The following is a 23,505-nucleotide window of genomic DNA, read 5'->3' as shown; positions in this document are numbered from 1 at the left end:
CATACACTTGTCGCGAGACAGCGATTGGGCGTTCTGGTACTCGTACGGGTGCGTGGGTTCAAATCCCACTCCGTGCAAACTTTTGCAAATGGTCTCAGAGAGGGTTTATAATATTGAGAATCACTTTGGACCAAAAAATTGGGGAAATATTTGAGTTTCCTGGAAATTTCCATGCACAGGCACGGATGGCCGAGTGGTCTAAGGCGCCAGACTCAAGCATACACTTGTCGCGAGACAGCGATTGGGCGTTCTGGTACTCGTACGGGTGCGTGGGTTCAAATCCCACTCCGTGCAAACTTTTGCAAATGGTCTCAGAGAGGGTTTATAATATTGAGAATCACTTTGGACCAAAAAATTGGGGAAATATTTGAGTTTCCTGGAAATTTCCATCCACAGGCACGGATGGCCGAGTGGTCTAAGGCGCCAGACTCAAGCATACACTTGTCGCGAGACAGCGATTGGGCGTTCTGGTACTCGTACGGGTGCGTGGGTTCAAATCCCACTCCGTGCAAACTTTTGCAAATGGTCGCAGTAAAGGTGTATACCATTAAAATTCTCTTCTGGATAAAAAATTTTCTGAAATTTTGAGTATCCAGGAAATTTTCAGCAACAGCCACTTATTCATTTATCGAGAGACAGTTCAAGCATACACTTATTACCAAATGTGTAAGTTTACAGCTACGAATGGAATATTTATGCTGGTACATTCTGCGATTCTGGTGGATTTTTGTAGCGTTTGAAAGTTCCCTTCAGATTTCTAGATAGTTCGTGGCGAAGGTGTGTGAGTAGATTATTCCCTTCAAAAAGTAATCGAAGGAAAAAATTTAGTGTTCAGCCGTCTTCTGCTCAACATTGCAGTAGATATGTGAAACCATTTGAAACACTTTGATTGACAGTTGGGTGGACACTAAATGATTTGCAAAAATATTTTTTATTCATTGCTCAATGTCCTCAGCGGTATTACTTACTTACTTACTTACTTATTAATTATTATTATTTTTTTTTACCATTTCTCAGTGTTTCAAATATTTCTTCTTTATCTACTTATGGATTACCCTACCGTACTTCTAGTTTCCTTCTAGTCGCAAAGTCTTGTCAAAGACTCCAGAAAATTTTAAAAAAGAAGCAAAAACATGAAATACGACTAGAATATATGCCATATTATGAAATCTATGAAATCGAGACATTCATATAACAGTACTGAGAGCATAAAATAAATAAAATAAAATAATAAATGAAAGTAAAATAGAAATGGATGACTGTCACAAAGCTTGTGAAAGGAAACATCACATAGGAATGGCAGATCGCATGTCAACCACATCGAGTTCCGGTTCCTAGAAGACTTGTTCGCTGGAAATCGGGAACTACAAGTGGTTGCAGCAATTTCCACAACATCATATAGCATGTCGTGTCCTTCTCACTCGATTTCACCAAGCTTTCGATTTCATCAACTATTGAAAAAGTTCTAGAAAGTTGTTGACAAGTTTTACAACAACAAAAAAAGAGAAGAAAAACTTTATTCAAACTAATAAACAGAACATTAAATCGGAAATATCGTGGAATTCATGAATATATACATAAAGTGAGAAGATTTTAGAGTATTTAACGAATGCGCAAAGAATCGTGAAGATATTTTTTCAGGAGTTAAATCGACTAATATTTCGCTTTCTCGGATACTACTATTTTGTGCTTTCCTGTGTTTTATTCTCATTTTTCTCCTCATCAATCGCAATAAATCCCTTCGGCTCCCATTTCGATGCATCGAAACGGTCATTGTAGCTGTTCATAAATGCAACCTTGGCAGAAGATTCAGCGTTTGCACGATCTTTCTGGAAAGAATATTCCGAATATTTGCTTGCATATAATTCCTCTATAAGTTGGATTTTTTTATAAAAGGAGAATATCGCTGAAGATTAGACTGCTTATATTCTCTAGAAACTCTGGAAAAAATATCCAGGTAACCTGTCGACGGCCCCCAAGACCTTAAAGCTTCGATAAGCATGGATTTTCGCTTGGTAAAGTATGAGTTATCCAGGTGTTCATTTGATCTACTCAAATACACCAGTGATTTTTGGCTCTTAAATGAAGAACGATTTTTAAGCTTGAGCTTAAGTATATGGAATATTTTAAATAGGAATGCACATCTTTTGGAATATTTATAGTTTATGGGAATTACAGTATGACAGTTCAGTGATAGAAATGGTATTTTACTTCTTCTACATCCATTAATCCTCATTCCTTCCATACATTAAAAAATGGACTATTTTAAAGGTGGTAAGTCACATAAGGGGCTTACTAATTTGCTATACATTAGGTACAAGATCTTCACTCTAAAATCTCTGTGATCTAATGTTCGCGGGAAATATAAGGTGATCTTAAAGATGTAAGGAAAGTGGAACAGGTCTTAATGCGTTTACGTATGATCCACAAAATGTCTTATCGATTAGAATATGGCAGGCCTACTTAGAAATCCTGCTCGAACTGTTTAATCACAGTGGCTTATTATTTTCATAAACGAACGTGCTAACATTGCCAAGGAAAAAAAGGAAAAAAAGGAAAAAAATTGCCAACTCACATCAAATTCTGTTCTAAAAATAGAGCGGTAGTGACATTCTTTGCTGGCTCGAAACCGAGAGAAAAGTGTCATCATTAGATTCTGTAATAAATGAACACTTTCGGAAATTTCCAACCACAGGCACGGATGGCCGAGTGGTCTAAGGCGCCAGACTCAAGCATACACTTGTCGCGAGACAGCGATTGGGCGTTCTGGTACTCGTACGGGTGCGTGGGTTCAAATCCCACTCCGTGCAAACTTTTGCAAATGGTCTCAGAAAGGGTGTATAATATTGAGAATCACTTTGGATCAAAAAACTAGGAAGTGTTTTTGAGTTTCTCGGAAATTTCCAGGCACAGGCACGGATGGCCGAGTGGTCTAAGGCGCCAGACTCAAGCATACACTTGTCGCGAGACAGCGATTGGGCGTTCTGGTACTCGTACGGGTGCGTGGGTTCAAATCCCACTCCGTGCAAACTTTTGCAAATGGCCTCAAAAAGGATGTTGTTGAAAAACTGTTGAAATGTTTCCCCAAACAGTGCAATAAAAACTGTTTTGTCGAAAATATAATGCACGACTGCCTTCATTCGCCTTCTTAGAAGTGAACTTAGAGAAAAAAAAGAAATTTTACGATTTTCCGGTATTGGTATCCGTCCAATATACGTTCTAGTCGGTACATATATATTATTCTGGACATAATTTTGAGAAACGACTACAAAGCAAGAAAACCAGGTGAATGTCCAGATCTCAGACAACTCTCAGGAAGCAGAGAAGGGTCATTCAAAGAAGTAACTCTTGGTATTCAAAGGATTAATGAAAAATAGAAGATGCATAAAATAGATTGGATATGGTGAAATAAAAGAACTCTTTGCATCCTTACAAACTTAATTCTTATCTTATATTACGAACAATAAAAATTTATTAAAATTAGTTTTACTTCGCCAATACTAGGTAATAAAGATTCTTTATAGAGTTAATTACATTAGTAAAGCAGTAAATGAAGCAAATTCTTATGTGATAACTGAGTTTACTGATTCCTTCATTGTGATGGACGTTTCGCTTTTTGCTCACATTCTTGTAAATTATATATTGGGACCCAAAAAAAAGCAATCGAAATCATACACATCGTCCACATTGGGAACCTATGATCCTAGCTTTGTTGACAAGGAATTGGGGACGTTTGACAATTTTGGCCACATTGAAGATACACAATCCAGAGTTATTCCAGGCAATCAGACCAAACCTGGCTGATCCCGGGTGCAATAACACTAAGCAGTGTGATCGTACCGATCGTCCTTATCGCTGTGAAGCTAATATCTAAGCATTGATTGCTAAAGAAGGACTTTCTGTTTGACTTTTTAATCCGGAAGGGAGGAAAGAATTGTTATATATGGATGATGGCAGAAGTTCATAGGTTAGAGCTAAACATCAATAAGGAAGAGGTTTGGCATGGTTTTTGCCGCAATACAAAATCTTTTATTTCTATGGATGAGTCCTTTTCTTCCACATTCTTGGTGAATGCCTGCGTAAGCAAAAGTTGACGTTGAGAACTTTTTTTTTCTTCTAATATTCTGTTATCATAGATAGATATAGAAGATATTTTCTCCTCGGTATGTATAAAAAAAAGGAGAGTGTTCAGAAAGGTAGGAAAGTGCTAGTTCTGAAGTTTCTTCGGTTTGAATTGTTAAGGAAATGTTTGCATTTTTGGGACGTATGAAGGCCAATTTGTGCTGGCCTTTCTCTTGTCTTAGGAAGCCTAAAGCAAAAGTTTTCATCAAACCGACACTGTAAACTTCGCAGTCTTTTGCGCTGGCTATGTAATCGGGCTCGTGGAGATCTTTGGAAGTCCACAGTTCCTGAAATCATTAATTGACTAGTAGCATCTACTGCAATAACCAGAAGGATCATCTTTAAAATCAATGAAGGCACAAGTTATGAGCAGAGCTCGACCTCAGTTCATTATAGAAATCCGTAAAAATTAAATCCTGGCTGACCTACTCTTGAAACATAACATGGGTAATGTGAAGATAAAGATTCTGGAGTTAATCAATCCGTTCGGGATGCGCCAACGCGTTCACTTCGATTCAGAATCGTTTGAGGTTTACGAACGTGTATCTGGCCTATACAATGATTTGCGGGGACTAGCCGATGTGTCAAGTCAGTGTTTTTATCCTCCCAGACAAGTCTGGTACCAATTTATCGACCCCGGAGGGATAAAAGGTTTGGTGAGCACTGGGGGGATTCAAACCATCGGGCGATCGTGCAGCGGCAGCGCAACCTCTTACCGACTGCGCTTACTGGGTTGCAGAAGCGGGGGTGGAATGAAAAAGGGAAACGGACATACTCCTAACAAATCCTATCAGCCGATAGCAATACGGTCATACTGTAGTCACTTCAGCTGATCGCTTAACTAATAATACTAGTAATACTATTACTTAACGCCGGAACTTTGTTTATAGCCGTAGGTTTGCTCCCAATCAATGTCAACCATATAGTAGTACTAGGCTAAGGATATTGACATTTTTAAAAAAATAACACCAATGAAAATTACCGGCCAAGATAGGACAACATCTTTATCCCAGAAAAATTTTTTCAGCGTCTCTTTCGTAATATAAATCAAATTAAAAGGTGGTGGCACAGCGGAGGACCAGTCGATAAATTCCGAATAGATAACAATTCGAGTGTACTTAAACTCGCTCTCCTCGTTTTCCTGGAATGGAAAATTGAATAAGTTTTAAAAAAAATGAAAAAAATAAAAAATAAAAAATTAAATTAAATTAAAATTAGACATCTTTTCAGAAAAAAAAGCTGTACATACTAAAACTTCATCCGCTTTTTTGACGAGTAACGATACCATAAGATTGAGCAGTGTTATTACAATAATACAGTGATACATTGTGATGATTGCCTAAATTTTACTAATTATCAGTTAATTTATGGAAATATGTATATTTCTTGGCACAGCTCAGATGTTTCCTTCCAAAGTTTTTTTTCGTGTTTCCTAAAGTATTTTAGGAACGGTTACGTGTTTGTTGTTAAGTGTTTTTGCGCTATTGTTTTTTTTTTTTTGAATTTGTCAGCGTACCGTTGTGATTGACTTTCAAAACTACAAATTTTTTTAAATCACAGACGCTGAAGGATTTTTATTATAGTTGTACTTTATCATCTTTTCCTAACGTTTTCTGGCAAAACTATTTTTACCAGAAAACCAAATTGACGACCTTAAACTATTTTTAACCACAAATTGGTCATTTTCAGCGCTCTTCGAAAACTGCATTCGTTTCGAGCCCTTTTTCACAGTTGTAATTACATTTTTTTAATTTATTCTTTCTTAGTCGAAATTCTTTCACTTCCATCTCTTAAGGAACATGTTTTTTAAGGTTTAGGAATGGAGATGATGCATTAAAAGAATCAACTGTTGGAAAATCTGGGAAAGCAACCAGTTTTTGTCAAAAAATATTAGATACCTCTGTTGCGAAGGATGTAATGTAGTGCACTGTAGGTTTCTGATCAGGTCCAGAGTTCCCAGCGACAATGGTATAAGTGTTTGGATCGAGGTAACCATAGACAGCCCAGTACAAATTTCGTGTAGTAAAAAATATACTGAAAAAATCTGTGTTTGCAAATATAAAGATGAACTTCTAGTTGATCTATTAATACATATATAAGTACAAAGTTACGATAGCTATATGAATACAAATATACTAATACATGGAACGGGTTAAGCGCAGTCGATAAGAGGTTCCGCTATGTCTGCCACGATCGATCGAAGGTTCGAATCCGCCCTAGTGCTCGCCAAGCCTTTCATCCGTCCGGGGTCGATAAATTGGTACCCGAGACTTGTCTGGGAGGATAAAAGCACTGACTTGACACATCGGCTAGCCACCGCAAGTCATTGTGTGGGCCAGTTACACGTTCGTAAACCTCAAACGATTCTGAATTGAAGCGAACATGAGGGCGCAGGTCCCAAGCGGATTGATTGACCCCAGACGCTTTATCCTTCATCCTTTTTATTAATACATAATAATGATAATGCACAAATATACAATAATAAAAGTCTGTCTCTTTTTCTCTTTTTTTCCTGTTCACCATTTGTTCTCTCTTTCTTTCTGTTTTTTTTTCTTTTTTCCCCGGTTCACCATTTGTTCATGTGAATAAATAAATAAATAAATAAATATTTGGCACTTCACACCTCCGAAACTGTTGTCCCATTTCACGCGTGGAACCATCCTCGTCCACAACGGCACTGTTCAGGTAAGGCTGTACCAGTAGATTTATTCCAACCGCAAATGAAATCATAATAACACCCATCACGATGAGGTAATTGTAAATGGATGATACGCAGCGACCAACCGATATCTGTAATTTTTAGATGTTTGTAAATATTTGTAGAAATATGGCCATAAAACGAATAGTTCAATCGCCTACCACGCTCCCTCCAATTCCTTTAATTAATTGGAAAAAATAAAAAATCTTCCAGATACCAAGGATACAACCGGTGCAAACATAGATATCATAGATGAGAAAATAATCCCATGCTGGCTGAAAATGCACAAAATGCTCAAAATATATAAATAATAAGCAAATAAATAATAATACAAATAATAAAGTATAAGTAGCAAATAAAAATAAAGTCATAAACTTAACCCAATGAATTCTGTTCAGCTCTTCAAGATCCGGTTCCATTGGCATAAGAACACCAGTTAACCATAAATGTAAGGCTAGACAAAAAATTCCGATCAACATGAAGTCAAACCTGAAGAAATCATTTCACAAAAGAAAATCAAAATTTTTTAAAATTTTTATCACCAACAGGGTTATCGGGAGAAAAAAAGAATTTGAAGGGAAATTCTTGTAACTATGTACATAATTATTAATCATACCATCGCCACCAGAAATTAAAGTAGTTATTGAAGCCAATACGACAAAATTGAATATATCGTTCTGCTAACATACCAATAACGTACAGGTAACAATATATTTCAAGTGGCATTCCACCAACTAAAAAAGAAAAAGAAAAAAATTATGTACCAAGTATTTAGAGAGCAAAAATCTACAACAGAGAGTACGACTCTTTTTTTTCTGTTGATTGTCAAAATATTTGTAAAATGGAAATATTTGTGTACAGCAATAAAAAAATTCAATAAAGTAAAAATGAATAAATAAATAAAAATAAATTCAATTAAAAAAAGAGAAAAGAATGGGAACAGATGTGTGTTTAACAACGAAGAATGGTCTTATAAATGAATAGAGGGTGCATTCTTAATTTTTTTTATAATTATAATCTATCTATATAATTTTTGTAATTATAATAATTATTTTATAATCAATGAAATCTACTAATACTAATACTAATACTAATATGAAATCTACTAATACTTGGAGTCGCCGAGAACGACTACAACCTAATGTTGTCCTGGAGAATTCTTATCATTTTTATATTCTAAAAATGATAAGAATTCTCCAGGAATTCTATTAGTTGAGGGGTATAGTATTTTTTACTCAGTGGTCTGAAGTCTATGACAGGCAGATGGCATCGTGTTCCACTTGATCTACCCAGATTTTCTCATTTATTGATCCTCTTCTTTCAGTTCTTCTGATTCTCTTCTTTCAATTCAGTCTTTTTAGTTCCAGCACTCAATTTATGCGGTTTCTTAGACTTTCCCATTGTCGAAATTATCGTAACTAACTACTACGTAACTAGTAAATGGTAACGAATTTTTTTTTGTTTATGGAATTATCAAACACCCAAGTGAAATAACGAATTATTTTAGTTTAGTTTTTATTTATTTTCGTTATTTTACTAGTCATTTTAGTTTTTTTTAATTTTCTGCAGTGAATTCAAATCTTATCATTTCAGAAAATAAACAAAACAGTTCACTTACCGTATCCCGTTGGTGTATGTACAGTCTTTGCCTGGTTTCCAATTTTCACATAACGCAAACCGATCAAACATCCAACAAATGTGATATAACTTGCAGTGTAGCTGATATATCTTAACGGAGAGAAGCATAACTCGCATCCTGGATAAGCTATCAATGGGCACAGGCGCCAACCTCGCCAGAGGTACATCAAAAGAACTGCCCACTTTCCCATTAGTGAATATATAAAACAAAGCGAGTATTGGATATAAAAATACATGACGCAAGACACGATACGAATCTCGAGCCACATTAGATCCAAAATTGCCCCATCCTAGATGGATTTCTTCGAGGATTCTTGTTAAGAAGACGATAAAACCCCTGTAGCACGTACCTCTCCACCATATACAAGCCATGGCTCGTTGGACGTTCGGATTCCCGGCGAAATTCCTCATATGAGCCTCAAGCGCCAGTTGAACCCGAGGATAAGGATTTGCACACGTCGCCAAGGGGCAGTGACATTTCTGGAAAAATTCGCTTTTTAAAATTAAGTTGTCTAAGCCGTAGCTAAGACTGGTATTGATGTTTATCAGCAGCGAACGTTTCGGGGGTAAATCGCAAATGAAATTGAGAGGCAGAGACACGGACCCAGATCCAGACACAGACGGAGAGAGACACACCACACACTCACGTTACAGAATAAGACGCTGACATATACATGAAATTTAAAGACAACACACCACGAATCTGAGGTGTTGATGGAATCCACGGGAATCGTTAGAGTTGGGATTGCAAATTGCGGTATCCGGGCTGGTTCCACTCATCTCTCCTTGATCGTCGTAAAAAAAATAACGTGGGAGACTCCGTTTTTTACGACAATTTTTTACGTTTTTTTACGACAATAAATTTTCAATTTTTTTGTCGTAAAAAAAACGATTTGTAAAAAAAACGATGCAACTGAAAACGTAAAAAGACTTTGCAACTGAAATTGTCGTAAAAAACGACAAAACGAAAAAAACGTAATTTTTTTACGACAAAAACGGAGTCTTCCACGTTATTTTTTTACGACAATTTCAGTTGCAACGCGCCACCCTTCCGCACGCGCCGCATCCACATGCGAGCGGTCGAAGATTAATGAGGTCTCCTAAGACGCCTATTCAAGTAAAATCATTGATTAGGGAGCAGAGCGAGCGTGCACAAGGTGCCATATTCTAACGCACCTCACAGGAGCAAGTTCCGATCCCACGCCGTTTTATACTTATATTTATATTTCTTTTTCTTTTTATTTTTATACGACGATTGGGGAGAGATGAGCGGTACCAGTCCAGATCCAGGAATCTACATCCCCATCTCTACTTTTAACATACATGAGCTAAAAAAATGTCCAGTTCTTCCGCTCTCCAATTATTATCGATGACATGACACGTAAATCGTTGAACGTTATTGTAAAGAACACGATAAGTGTCCTAAAAAAAATCACATTTATGATACTTTTTTTTACAAAGATTTACGAAGATCATACAAAGATCAGAAGATCAATTTTTTAGTGTGTAGATTACCATAAATTCAAAATTATCTTCCTTAATACATATAGCCAAGTCCTGAGAGAGGGAGCAGGCAGCAGCAAACGGGTCGTCGGTGGCTAGCCATAAAAATGCCTCCGAGCTTAGTGCGCGAAGCGTATCAACCTGAAACGAGGCGATCTATGTAGGCGAAAAGGTGACAGCGGCATCCAGAAAATTGGTTGTAGCCGTGTTTGTCACTTAAATTCTGCAAATAAACCGCATAGAGCAGAACCATATGTTTCAGAAGAAAACATTTTTGCAAGAAAACTATAGGAAGCAGTGAATTTTCAATAATTATAATTTCAAAAATAGTTGCTGACTCGTGTTTAGGATGCTATGGACAAAATCACTTCCTTTTAGGTTTAGATAAAATTAATTCCTTTTAGGAGCCTTCTATACGTCTTACCCTTCTTATCGCGTCCATGTTACTGTTGGGAACAAGTAGACAGAGATCACATTTACCTAAATTTTTCTCAGATTTCCTAATTTGTTATCCATTCTTATTCATTATTTGAAAAAAAAACAAAGTGTCAAATTTTGGGACATGTTTTTTTTGACTAGGACTGAATAGTTCGAAAAAAAGAGCTTCCAGAAATTTCCTTATCGCGAACGTTTATTTTTAAACTCACATGCAGTATGATGAGGTATGTCGATGGAATGATTTCTGAGCAGCAGACATTGAACAATGGCGAAATTGTTGAGAATACATGCCAGCATAAGTGGAGTCATATGTGGCAGAAATCCAGCAGAATTGGCACATCCTGAGGAATTAGTTCTTGAATTAACAGCAGGCTTCGATAGGTGCATAAAGGTCTCATTCGAAAGCAACTTTTTTCCCGAAATTTTCCAATATTTTTCCTCACAGAAAGCAGGTAGAGCTTTTGTAGTATTGGATTGTATTACAAGTAGTGCGGTTATTTTCTTTTTTCGACTACTTTTCCATTTTTTCCCGCTATTTCTGGAAAAGGGGTACTAAAAGTCCACCGGAAAGGTGGGTAAACGATTTAAAAAAGTAATGGTTATATTTTAGAGTTTGAATTGATCAACTTAAAGAGATTTTATGCAAGAGATCTTACAATACACCGAATCTAACAGAAGCACAAGTAACACCGTCCTTTCAACGACGTTGACCGTAGTTTGTGGAACTTTAGCGCATTTTTATCGTGAATGTAGCAACTATGAAGAAATACACGGAGAGATCTCTCGGAAATCTTTGATTTCTACAAAGATCGATCCTTGTTTTGTTGAGTTTTGTTAATCCCTCGGCAAAAGCAGAAGCATAAGCAATGAATATCTTACATCTGCAGATGGATTATTATTTTGCTATTATTATTATTATTATTATTATTATTATTATCTATGAGATGCCGATGCCTGGAAGTACTGTACTTGGGCCGAAACTGTGCACACGGTCTGGATAGACTGTCCGGAAGGTTCACGCGGAGCCGGTTCGCACGTGACCTTGCTCTCCGTGCCATGACTGACAGATACGAACCTATGACAGATATGGAGACTGCGCGATAATAGAACTTTTGTTTTCCTGTCTTCATACTCATCAATTCAGTTCGGAGGGGAAATATAGCTGGTCCCAGTCAACTGGGCTCTTATTTCTGGAAGTTCTATCTTTTTTATATTAGCAACTGAAGCTTACATTTCACAGACCCTTTAAAGGCATCACCCCACGAATCTGAGATGGTACGGATTTCAGGTGGAGTATTCGTATTCGTTTCCAGGATTTGACGAAAGTGACGATTACGACGAAACGGTAGCTATTAATAAGGAAAAATCAACACCAATCTTACAGCAACAGCTCAAATAAATGAATAAAAAAAGGCATGTAGATGTTTTTTTTTCTTTTTTGGATGTAGTTAAGTTATAATGCCTCCACATCTAGAGCGTATCAGTCCAAATACGCCGTGGGTCGTGAGGTCCCTATATAAAACCCTTGTGACTGGTAGTTGTGGTACGTGGTGGTCTGCTGAGTTAACAAGTCTAGCTAATAGGTAAGTACTAGCCTATGTGTTGCTGTTTGAGTTTGCTAACCGTTTGGGTGCTTTCTGTAGGGTGATGAGGCGTTTGAGGGGATACGTCACTAATGGCTTTGAGTTTTCCAGGCTCTGACGAAAGCGATATCGCCGAAACGTTAGCCGCTGTTTAATAAAGATCGATACCAATCTTGGCTACAGCTCAAGGAAATCAGTTAAAACATGGAAGTGTTTCTGAAATATCAAAGCGCTTGCACACAGACCTGATCTTTCTTCGTGTGGATAGTCCTGAAAGATGGTGAGGATCAGCTCGACCAATGGTCTGCTTCCGATACAAATCGCTATTAATAGGGCTTCCTTCGCCATTTCAGGCGATTCCGACTCTTGAAGCAGCTCACAGAGATGTTCCATCTGGATCTCCTAGAATAAATAACAGATGAAAATACGCAAATTATTAATAATTAATATGTTTTTCTTAAGAATAATGCTAACAATATGGCTTTTTTGTCACTTTTGTGAAGTAAAAATCTTCCCAACGATTAAGGTTATTGCTAATTTTCTTGGGAACTTCACGAGATGGGATTAAGGAGTTCATTAAGGTCACAGACTTGAACCGTCATCGCGATCATTTTGCTCTGACTCTTTTCTGAAATGGACGACTGCTATTGATAATGAGGCCATAAAACATCCTCTACGGTGATCAGGAATCGCAACTGTGTCAAGAAAAAGTTGCTCGGACAATTTTGGCCTTTTTGTAAGCCTTAACATTTGCCCGCCGTTTAAGTGAGTTACTAAATGTCCAGACAAAGATAATTTATCGAAATAAAATCCCTCTCCCTAACTACGTCCAAGAATCTGCCACATCAGCCCGCACGACAACCCGAATCAAATGAAAACATCCAATATGTGACCAGGAGATACTGTTGCTAGTGCAGGATACACAACTTTGTTACGGTGAAGTCAAGCATTATTTGTGTTGTTTTTCCTCCACGGACCTGTTAGATCACCACGCGTATAATTCTCTTCAAGCATCCAATCCCTGGAATCGGTGCGGAAGGAGGGGAGAACGGTTGGCGTTGGAGTAATTACGTTTCTTCTTCGGAGCCTGTATCTGGTTCATAGTCGTTACCTTAATGGGGAGGACATGTCTGACAGTAGTTACTGCGACTCAAAGCCGGTTGCAAGATTTTTTGGAAATGAGTCATACTGTGAGTCAGGCATTCAAAAAGCGTTCACAGTAGGATGTTCATCACCGTCCTCATGACTCGTCTCTTTTGCTTTAAGGATCTTGTCCATAGATGCGATAGTCGGAGCCGGTGCTCTGACCACCTTCACTTTTGAACGGTTGGCGAAAGGACTCCCTTCACTTCAGCTGCACCCCATGAACTAAACGCCTTTCACCTGAGGAGGGTCCGGCTTCTCTCTATCGCACCTATGATCTTATCGTTATGTGCATTCCTCGTGTGCATTCTGATGATGTTTTCCCATGATGCTGAACTGATTATATATGAATAGTTCGTTGCTGTAAATATGCCCTTGAGTCTCTGATTGACATTATATAACGTTTGAGCGTTCCGTTTATCTACCGTAGCGTTCTGTGTCTGGGAAAAGGATCTCGCGTGAGGATTTCTCAATTTCTGTAGCAGAAGAATGACCCGCCAACCCACCACCCCTTATCCTTTGAAGGGCCAGTTTTGTTGTGTAAAATTCAGGCGAAGTTCTGGTGAGCTCTGTTCCATCTTTTTTTTGTTTTATGGCGGGCGCACATGCACCTTTCAATAAATAAATAAATAAATATGTTGTAACACCTGAGTTCGAACTATCAATTCTTTGTCTGTTCCAGAAAACGTCCCCCAAAGTCTAACTAAACGCTCCAATTCACTGCTTTTCCAATTATGATTCTAAATGCGGCCGCTGTAAAGTTGATTGAAGAGATCTCATGTTTTGGAGTATAGTGCCTAAACAGAGCTGGATAATTGAGTTTCGTCTCAATAGTTCAGCCGCCTCCTTTGATAAGGATAAGGGAAGCTTGGCATGTACAGGATTACCAGGACCTTAAAGGCAGCGTACCACGAATCTGAGGTGGTACGGATTTCAGGTGGAGTACCCGCATACGGGGTCGTAGATTATGGAGACGGGGATAGCTCCGCTCAGCTCTCCCTGCACACTGCAAACAGCCGCCTCCAAAACACTTTTTTGTAAGGCGCCATCTATTACAATGCTCCACCCCTTGCGCCGCCTCCACTCTGCGATTCGTCGAAAATCAGTTCGAACTGCCCCGATAGGCAGTAAGGGAGGCTACGCATGCAAGGGTGGTGCGCTGCAATAGAAAACCGTACAAAACAGCATTCAGGGGCCGGTTGCTCGCAGTGATTCAGGGAGAGACGAGCGGAACCACCCCGGTCTCCATAATCTACGACCCCGTACACGGATACTTCACCTGAAACCACCCCAGATTCGTGGTATGCTGCCTTCAAATGAGGGCTCGCTGCGTGCGGTTTCATGCCGGAACTTATCTGAAACCTGATCTCCAAAAAGAGAGAAAAAGTGCAATTGACGTCGTTTTCATTGTACTGGGTGCTTGTGGTGCAATGTCAAAATTACCTGATTTCACGGATGAGTAGACAGAATTGAGAGAGCTGCGGCTCCGGGTAGAAACAGACTGGTCAAATGTCATCTGTCGACCCAACGAGCACTAGAGCGGAATATAGCAACACAGAAGCTTCGCCGCCGACACCGTCGCTGTCGTTAGCGCAGAAAGAACCACAGATAAGCGGTAGCCTAATTCTGAAGAGATCCAGTGCAAAATCCGAACCTTGAGAAGGGAAGAGCTGCAGCTTATGAGCTGAGACAGAGCTGAAACTGATTGAGAGGAGCAGAGTGAGAAGAGGAGGATGAGGAGGATGTACAAGGTAATAAATGCGGGGGAAGATATGTTCAAGATTTTGATACGAGTGCGACACAGTGAAATCTGGAGCAATTCAAGTGTCAGATGTCATTTAGTACAATTCAGAAGGAAAAATAATAAATTAGAAACGCTGCGAAGTTCGGATTACGCGTGGGACGTGGGATATGTTGCTGAGTGTGCCGGATACACACGCCGCTCAACTACTTAAACATAAAATAATATTGGTTCTGATTTCTATTTCTTCCATATTTTCCAGTAGCCGGCAGGTAGGTCTTCTTTTTTTTTAGTGATTTCTTTGGTTTATGGCTTCACATGTTTCTCTCTTATGTGCTTTTGCGGACTGTTTTCAAACAGATTCCTTCAGTGCGGTTTCTTCCCAGATATAATCTTCGCAGGATGCGATTCCATGCAATACTATACCTTCAATATCCTTCTTTTTCACGTGTTCCTTCAACAACGTTGTAACCTCTATCATCCTCTGTTGTCGCACGTATATGGCCATGCGAACCATTGGATGCTCTGGAGGGGAAGCTTGATGTATGCTTGTAATGTTTTTACCTTCTATCTCCACGAAATCTCCCAAATAAGTGGAACATACCCAAGTTTGAGAATGAATGGAATGGTGGAGAAGGAAAACTATGAAGAAATTGAGTATTTCAAAGAGATTGGGACCCTAACATCATTTAGCGAAAGCGATCAAATACTTGAGCTGCAGGCGATTCTTAAGTAGAACATACTACAACAAACATGTGAGTCTACAAGCAAGTCATTATCTGATGTTGTTCCTAACCGAGTTGGTCCGACAATTATCTCAGTTTGCGTACCCTGCAAACGCGCCAACATATCTGGCGCCTAGTCGGAACCTTCGCAATGTTTTTAATTATGCACTTGTGTCCAGAAGTAAGCTACTCCTAAGGCACCGCTAAGCAAGAATATGCGTAGTGGATTTAGGAAAAAAAAGAAAGAAAAGGAAATAGGCGATAGGACGATGTGATGAGCAGTCCCTTTGAGTGAAACGGTTTTGGATCGTAGAGGTGGGATCCGCCTGGCAGTGCAATCTTACCTTACTGGTTTCCACAACTAACATCCCTTTGGAGCTCGATAATTGAAGAAACCTTACGAGGGATGCAGAGATCAGTGTATCAAAGAAATGCTTTTGCAGTTTTAGCTTCTCGTTTCTCTGCTTTAAAGGAATCACCCCACGAATCTGAGGTGGCACGGATTTCAGGTGGAGTATTCGTATACGGGATCGTAGATTATCGAGAGAGGGGTGATTCCGTCCATTTCTTGCTAACTGGCGTAAAAAAACGGCCCGGAAGATGCGGCGCTGCACACGGCTGGCGCGCTCCAGCCGAACTCTTTGTAGAAAATAGTGAGCCAGAACGCCCGAAGCCGTATCTTCCGTGCCGTTTTTTACGGCAATTAGGAAGAAATGGACGGAATCACCCCCTTCTCCATAATCTACTATCCCGTATACGAATACTCCACCTGGAACTGTAATCCGTACCACCTCGGATTCGTGGAGCGATGCCTTTAAAGGAACTTTACGAGGGATGCAGAGATGTGTATCAAAGGTGCGCTTTTGCAACTTTAGTTTCTCATTTTCCTGCTGTACACATTTTCATTGGTTTTTATTTACTTTATAAACTACCGTAATTAAATCTTTCCTCGTTCCACTGCGTGGAACTACACCTCTCGACAATTTTGCTAAGGAAAAGAAAATTCAGCTTGAATATTGCAAGTGGAGGCAACTCTCTTTCGTCCTTGGTATCACCGTCGTCACCTTTTGGAGATAAAACAACTTTGATAGAGTTCTACGACAGCTTGCTTTATTTCACGAACATGTGAAGTAGGTGTTGCTGTGCGAACAGTATTGGTGCTCCTAACAGTAGGGAAGAGATGGAGAATCTTAAGCGGATAAAGGATATAGTTCCCGGCGTATCAATCCGCTAAGGATGCTCCAACGCGTTTCACTGCAATTCGGAATCGTTGAGCTTTTATTAACGCCTGTTGGCCCATACAGTGCCCATACAGTGACCCATACAGTGAGGAGGTCAGCCAATGTATCTAGTCAGTGTTTTCATCTTCCTAGACAAATCTGGTGCCAATTTATCGATCCTGTAAGGATTAAAGAGTTAGTTGGCGCTAAGGACGTTTTCAAACCATAGATCGATCGTGCGATCACAGTTTGACCTCTTACCCGCTGCGCTATGTACGCTTTGGGAGAATCTCTCAGGCTATGTAGTATTTTCTGACCATTCTCAGTCTAATCAGGTGGTTCTCTTGTATGCAGAAAGGTTTTTGATTACAGGATTTGAACGGGAATAACCCACCGTTGCCGCTACACCTAAACTTTCAAACACCTCCATAACTTCGGCATTATTGTGATCCTGTCGGAGTTTCTTGATCTTCTCGTAAAATTCGTATTTCATGCACAGCATCTAAAGTTAGAAGTGAATGAATGAAAGTGAAATCGTCTATGTGATTCGTTCTACGTATATTCTCACTTTGTTCGTGTCACCTTCCCACTCCAAATGACCATCGTACCCTTCGGATTTAGCCTCCTAAACATGATCGTCGACATAACACCATGTGATACATTTAAGGAGTTAAGGAGCGATCACTGTTCCAAAAAAAAGCAAGTTTTGGTAAATTCCAACCCACGTAGTAATTTTCCGGAACTTTTAACTTGCTGAGGACTTTCTTCCCCATCACGCAATTCACCATACTGGAAAAACTCATACGTTTACCGTTTATTTTTTTCGGAAAGCGTCTTGTCGACGTACTTGCGCATGATTAGTTTCACCATCTTGGCGGAAACACTTCATTCAACTGCATTCTACCGAAAATATGCATACATGCCAACTTATATCACTACTATCAGAGGCAACATTTGATTTCAGCACGTTTGATAGTCGGTAGTACGTTTATTTGTTATGATGAGGTGAAGGATAAGGTTGAGGGTGATTTCGTCCTTCCTAATTTCTGTAAAAACGGCCCGCAAGATGATCCATCCGAAGTCCTTGTAGAAAATAGTGCGCCGGAACGCTCGAAGCCGTGTCTTCCGGGCCCTTTTTTACGGGAATTAGGAAGAAATGAATGGAATCACCCTTCTCTCAATAATCTACGATCCCGTATACGAATACTCCACCGGAAATCCGTACCACCCCAGATTCCTGGAGTGATGCCCTTAACAGCTAACGTCTAGACGTTATCACCTTCGTCTGAAACCAAAATAGTCAAAGCCATAGTTGATTTGTCCTCTCATACGCCTCGTTAGAGTAAATTTAGACGATTTTCATTTTCAGTGACTCACATATTGGCTAGTCCTTACCTTATGTGATGAAAATAGTGGCAGACTACCTCATGCCATAAGTATAAATCACTAAGGTTTTGTAAGGAGCCCATCCGGTAGGCCGAAACCTGCAGAGGTCTTGATGAGAGCTAGTTCGTTTGCAACCACAACGTACTCATTTTTTTTTTTTGATTTTGAGCATTTATCCAAAACCCTTCTACGATCTATTTAATGCCTGGCTAGAATTCTTTTAGTGCCTCCAGTGTTTTGTGTGCTCTGACCTCGGATTTGAAGAACAAGATCGTAACTTCAACCTTTATTTCGGAGTTTTGATGATTTATTCCCAAACTCAGAGGTCCTAGCACGGGGTCAGGAAAAAACATGTTCTAGAAAACCATGAAGTAGCAATATTCAATGGATACTCGGCTAGGAACAGTGTTCTTCGAAAAACACGACCTCGATCTCGAATGTTGAGCTTCGTAAGAGAATCTAGGGGCCCACACGCAGTGGTATTGATTCAGGGTTAGATCGTTTATGATCAACGTGGACTCATCGTTTCTTCGAACTTTATGGATTTATCCACAGCATCTCAACTGTTTTGATGTCGTATAATAATCCAGTGGAATAATCTCGGATTAGGATAGGACAGGATCATAACGTCAACCGTTCTGATCACGTTTTTTGCGGTAAGCTCCGACAGAGATTGGAAATTTTGTTCTTGTGACCCCATTTAGATGCTCCTTTACTCGAATGCGCAGTTCCCGCGCAATTTCTTCCATGTGATCGTCAATGAGGTAGTCATTTTATATAAAAATCTGTTTTTTTTAATGCAAATCTGCACTAACTGCATGCTTTTTCAAACAGATTTATTTTAGCGTTTTTTAAATCCGTTTAACATCACAACAACGGGATTTGGTGCTTTGAAAAAAGAAAAAAAAATCTCTAGCTTGACAGAATCGAGTTCTTTTTTTTGAAGCAGGTAAAAAATGTGTCCTTAACTCATATTCATTGTAGATTTTTGCTTTTTCAGTACCATTTTTTGATTTTTCTTCTGGAAGAAACCTATAGATGACCCTTGTCGAATCCTGCTTCTCTCGCGCTTTTCCTGAAATCCCCTTTGGAACAAATGCAGGAAGCTTTAACGTTCATGTGTTCTATGTACCGATTCCCATCGAAGACATGCTGACTTTTTGAGATTTTGCCACCTACAATTTCGTCCTGGCTAAGAGTTTTGTGCCGAGAATTCTAGCCTATTGGGACCCTTAATTTCTACTGAGACGTGGTCCATTGTAGTTTTCTTCTTCCTTGCATGATGTATTTTACTCATCGCTCTAGGTGTACTTGGATAAGTCTGGTGTTGTTGGCGGTGTTCTGCTCTACTTTATATTTTTTAAACTATGAACAGCTCCACAGAATATGTAGTTTACGGTGCCATTTTGAGTTCAGGAATATTCAAAGAAACTGGTAAACTGGTTTCTCTTTTTTCCTTGCACTTTCCGTTTAGATGATTTTTGCTTTTTTGGCATGGTGACTAGAAATTACTGGTTCTATGACTGTTGATTCCTATTTTAAGTACAGTTACTGTACTCTAAAAACTCACAACACCTGTACTCTTGTTTATTTCAACAGTAATTTAGGATTTTTCCGTTCAGGAATCTGCGGATAGTTTAGGTCATTCATTTTTTTTTACGATCATTCTTTTTTTTTACTTTTTGAGCAGAAGCGAAAGATATTTAGCATCGTTAGTCTTTTTTGAGCAGATGCGAAGTTTTTCTTACCTTTTTAGTTCCTCTTCCGAAATTAATTTGTGGCCTCTGACTTCGTTCACGAACCCCTTACCATCTCCCAAAAATAGTAGAATGTAAGAATTTGTAAAAATGAAACTAGTGTGAAAATTTTCAAAAATAGGGTATGTATTTTTTTGGTCTTATACCGCTGGAGTTCGGAGTTTTCTACTTTTGTTTTTCAGCTTAAATTTACCTTCATTTATTATTATTTTATTATTTGTTTATTTAGCGCTTCTTTCTCTTCTTCATTTTATCTTTTTTATTTATTTATTTTGGGAATTATTAAAAGCTTTATGCTTCGACCATATGGTTTATGAATTACTATGTCCGTTATTATATATCACGACTGACAGACAGACAGACAGACAGACAAACAGACAGACAAACAGACAGACAGACAGACAGACAGACAGAAGGACAGACAAACGCACACACATACACACATCAACAAATATTTATTACATTTTTTATTCATTTTGTTTCTTGTGATTGATGTGCAGGAGGACGTGTATGTTCGGGGAGCAAAACACTTTTCTAAAAAATTTTCCCAAAAATGATTTCTTATTGTCACCGTCACCTCAAAAATAGAAGTATTTAATCGTTGTTTCCCCCTTTTTTTTGAACGTGGTATGACTAACACTGAAGTAGAGATTAGGACACAGTAAGTAAACTGAGGTGAGGTGAGTCAAATAACAAACATTAGTCATTGTCGTTTAAGTAAGGCACGTGAGGTAAACGCTAATGGTTCCGTTTATTTTTTTTTTTGAAAGTTGGAGGAGTGCTAAGTACCGTTCAGGGAATGAATTGAAGGATATGAGGTTTGTGTAAAATTTAGGGACTTTTATGAAAATTGAAGGACCTGAGGTTTATGGGGAATTTAGGGACTTTTATGAAAAAAAGTGATAAAAATGTATGTACTAATATATCCTGCCAGTTGTAGCGGGTCTTCTTAATCCTCTCGTAAAAATTGAAAATGAATGGATAAATAAATAAATAAATAAATAAATAATAAACAGAAGTATAAAATATACTGATTATCCAATTATTTTGGTGGGATCTTCATTATATCAACTGATTTTTTTTTTCACTTCAGACGAATCCGTTCGTCTTCAATCTCTTTAAAATCGTATCAGATGGCAATGACGGGAATTTTTGTGGTGGAGACTGAGCAGATGGGCGAAAATTTCAAAAAAAAGGTGAGAATAGGAAATTTTAAAGAAAAGATGCAAGGGTTATATCTAAGAGAATTTATCTGCTTCTTTAACATATATAATTATATGTAAAAGCGTGATGCGAATTCTCCACACTCCATCTGGATTTATTGATCCAAATATGGTCAAAAATTCACAAAAGTGACTTCGCACTATTCTTCTCACAAATCCTTATTTATTTACATTTGCTCATGTTTTGTGGCTGTCATAATTCCGTAATTTTCATATGATTTGAAAATTTATCTTCCTAGAAGGGATTTGCTAGGATTCGACAGGAGTTCAGAGTTCTGCGAAATTAGGTGAACCGGAACGAGAACTTTATTGGGTTGTTGAAAATTTACCAACAAAGATGACACGTTCTCCTACATATATCGAATGCATAACCTTTTTTGTTGCGATCCGAGCACAATTTTATGGACTTACTAAGACTTCGACAAATTCGAGGAGGAACGAAATCTTTGCATACCTGAAATAAAATTGATCTAATCGATTGTTTTGTGATTCTTCAAAAAACGGAAAATGGAACTAATAGAATTATTTCACTTATACAAACACATATGTACAAAAAAATATGATAAGTTCAATTTATAAGATCGTAAGCCCGGAAAAAAATCTATGTGAAAAACCACATACCAGCCTAGAACTACGTGATGTTCCATAATTTGTAAGAGCAGTTAGAATGAGAAGAAAGTAGAAGAAATGTGCTATCATTTTTAATGTAAAAATATTCACATCGATCTCCCCCCACCCCCCTTTTATACTTGCCACTCTATTGCGAAATATGTGAATCAATATATATGTGGGTTCTGAATTATTCCTACAAAATCATATCGTTCTCTTTTTTTCGATAATCACGTCGTTTTACTTTTTCACGACAACAAAGCACGTAGGAATGTCCTTTTTTGGAGAAAAAAAAATCACCAATGCTAGTTCCTCGAAAGGAAACTAAACGAAAAAACAAACAAACAAACAAATAAACAAAAATGACGTTAAAGATAGAATATATACTATGACACTTATATATGCTTACTAGGATTTTGTACTGATATTTTCAAATAGGGGCGGGTGTAGCGCAATTGGTAAGAGGTTCCCCTGTGAGTGAGCGATCGATCGCGGAGGTTCGAATCCGCCTCAGTGTTCACCAAGCCTTTCATCCCTACGGGGTCGATAAATTGGTACCAGACTTGTCTGGGAGGATAAAAACACTGACTTGACGTATCGCTAGCTCCCAAAAATCACTGTGTAGGCCAGTTACACCTTCGTAAACCTCAAACGATTCTGAATTCTGAAGTGAACGTGGCGTGACGCATTCGAAGCGGTGTGATTAATTCTTCGAAATAATTTATGGAAGTGGAAAAGATAAGACCATTGCGTTCCTGAATGTAGAGACGAATCGGAAATTTATGATGTTTTTGCTTTACTTCTTCAGTATGGAAGGTGCTGTTGTGTGCGAATAGTTACGTTGAAACATTTTCGTGTAGACTTTAAAGCCTAAAAAAGAAAGGTCCCATTTTGGATTCCACTCAGTCATCTCTACCTGAGGGATATCCATACTTTTTGACCTTATTGTGCACATACATAGTAGGGAGTAAATAACAGTGTATTAGGTTAGTCAATAAATAGTTGTAGCATTTTTATTTTCGATTTTATTTTATTACTATTTATCATTTGTCAAAGTATTTATGCTATTCAAAACAACTATTTTTTCTGCGAAAAACTATTGTAATAATTTTTCTTTAAAAATTTCATTATTCACAAATTTTGAGGCTCAAAAATAGAATACAATAGAAGCTTCCATACGTTCAGTCTACTGTTTTCCCATTCCAAATTCACATCTGACGGTCCTGAACGAAGAAAAAATCAGAGACATACAAATGAGTAGAAGTTTTTAACATTCATAGAATTTTTACGGAATTATTAAACAAAACTGAGAAAATACCAATTTATGATTAAAATTTTATTATTATTATTATTATTATTATTATTTTATTTTTTAAAAATACCAATTTACGGTTAAAATTTTATTATTATTATCACTATTATTATTTTTATTATTTTTATTTTTATTTTCTTAAAAGTATCAATTTATGATTAAAATTTTTAGCACTGGTTTTTTAAAAATAAAAATAAATTAAAAATTAATGGACAAATTTTAATTTTTAACATCCTTCCCCTCAATAATATTCATCCGTTTAATGTAAAAGTATTTTGTGTTCACAATGTTGCTCAGGAAAAACCGATTAAAATGGTAGACTGCTTTGAAGGGATCTTTTTCTTTGTGATCTCTTTTGTTTTAATGTAGGAAATAACTCTAGGGTTGGGCGTAGCGCAGTCGGTAAG

At 38.1% G+C, this 23,505-nt stretch overlaps 2 protein-coding genes across 2 annotated transcripts; both read right to left on the bottom strand.

Moving 5' to 3' along the window:
* Positions 1 to 1,679: 1,679 nt before the first annotated feature.
* RB195_012820 (uncharacterized protein) lies at positions 1,680 to 17,681 on the bottom strand (the record flags this gene model as incomplete). The annotated part of the gene is made up of 22 exons (XM_064202378.1): positions 1,680 to 1,829; positions 2,576 to 2,656; positions 4,338 to 4,409; positions 5,105 to 5,263; positions 5,372 to 5,461; positions 6,021 to 6,156; positions 6,746 to 6,912; positions 6,982 to 7,095; positions 7,201 to 7,309; positions 7,437 to 7,554; positions 8,439 to 8,548; positions 8,610 to 8,748; positions 8,809 to 8,938; positions 9,782 to 9,880; positions 9,974 to 10,102; positions 10,386 to 10,441; positions 10,609 to 10,740; positions 12,228 to 12,384; positions 17,206 to 17,313; positions 17,380 to 17,436; positions 17,537 to 17,600; positions 17,659 to 17,681. 22 exons carry the CDS (start codon positions 17,679 to 17,681, stop codon positions 1,680 to 1,682), a joined length of 2,400 nt encoding a protein of 799 aa, XP_064058259.1.
* A 3,821-nt stretch (positions 17,682 to 21,502) lies between these two features.
* RB195_012819 (uncharacterized protein) lies at positions 21,503 to 21,876 on the bottom strand (the record flags this gene model as incomplete). The annotated part of the gene is made up of 2 exons (XM_064202377.1): positions 21,503 to 21,631; positions 21,799 to 21,876. 2 exons carry the CDS (start codon positions 21,874 to 21,876, stop codon positions 21,503 to 21,505), a joined length of 207 nt encoding a protein of 68 aa, XP_064058258.1.
* Between the last annotated feature and the right edge of the window lie 1,629 nt (positions 21,877 to 23,505).

The sequence above is a fragment of the Necator americanus genome, chromosome V (genome assembly GCF_031761385.1).
Source record: "Necator americanus strain Aroian chromosome V, whole genome shotgun sequence".
Taxonomy (NCBI): Eukaryota; Metazoa; Nematoda; class Chromadorea; order Rhabditida; family Ancylostomatidae; genus Necator; species Necator americanus.
The sequence above is the reverse complement of the archived record's forward strand: the minus strand, read 5'-3'. Positions and strand labels throughout refer to the sequence as shown.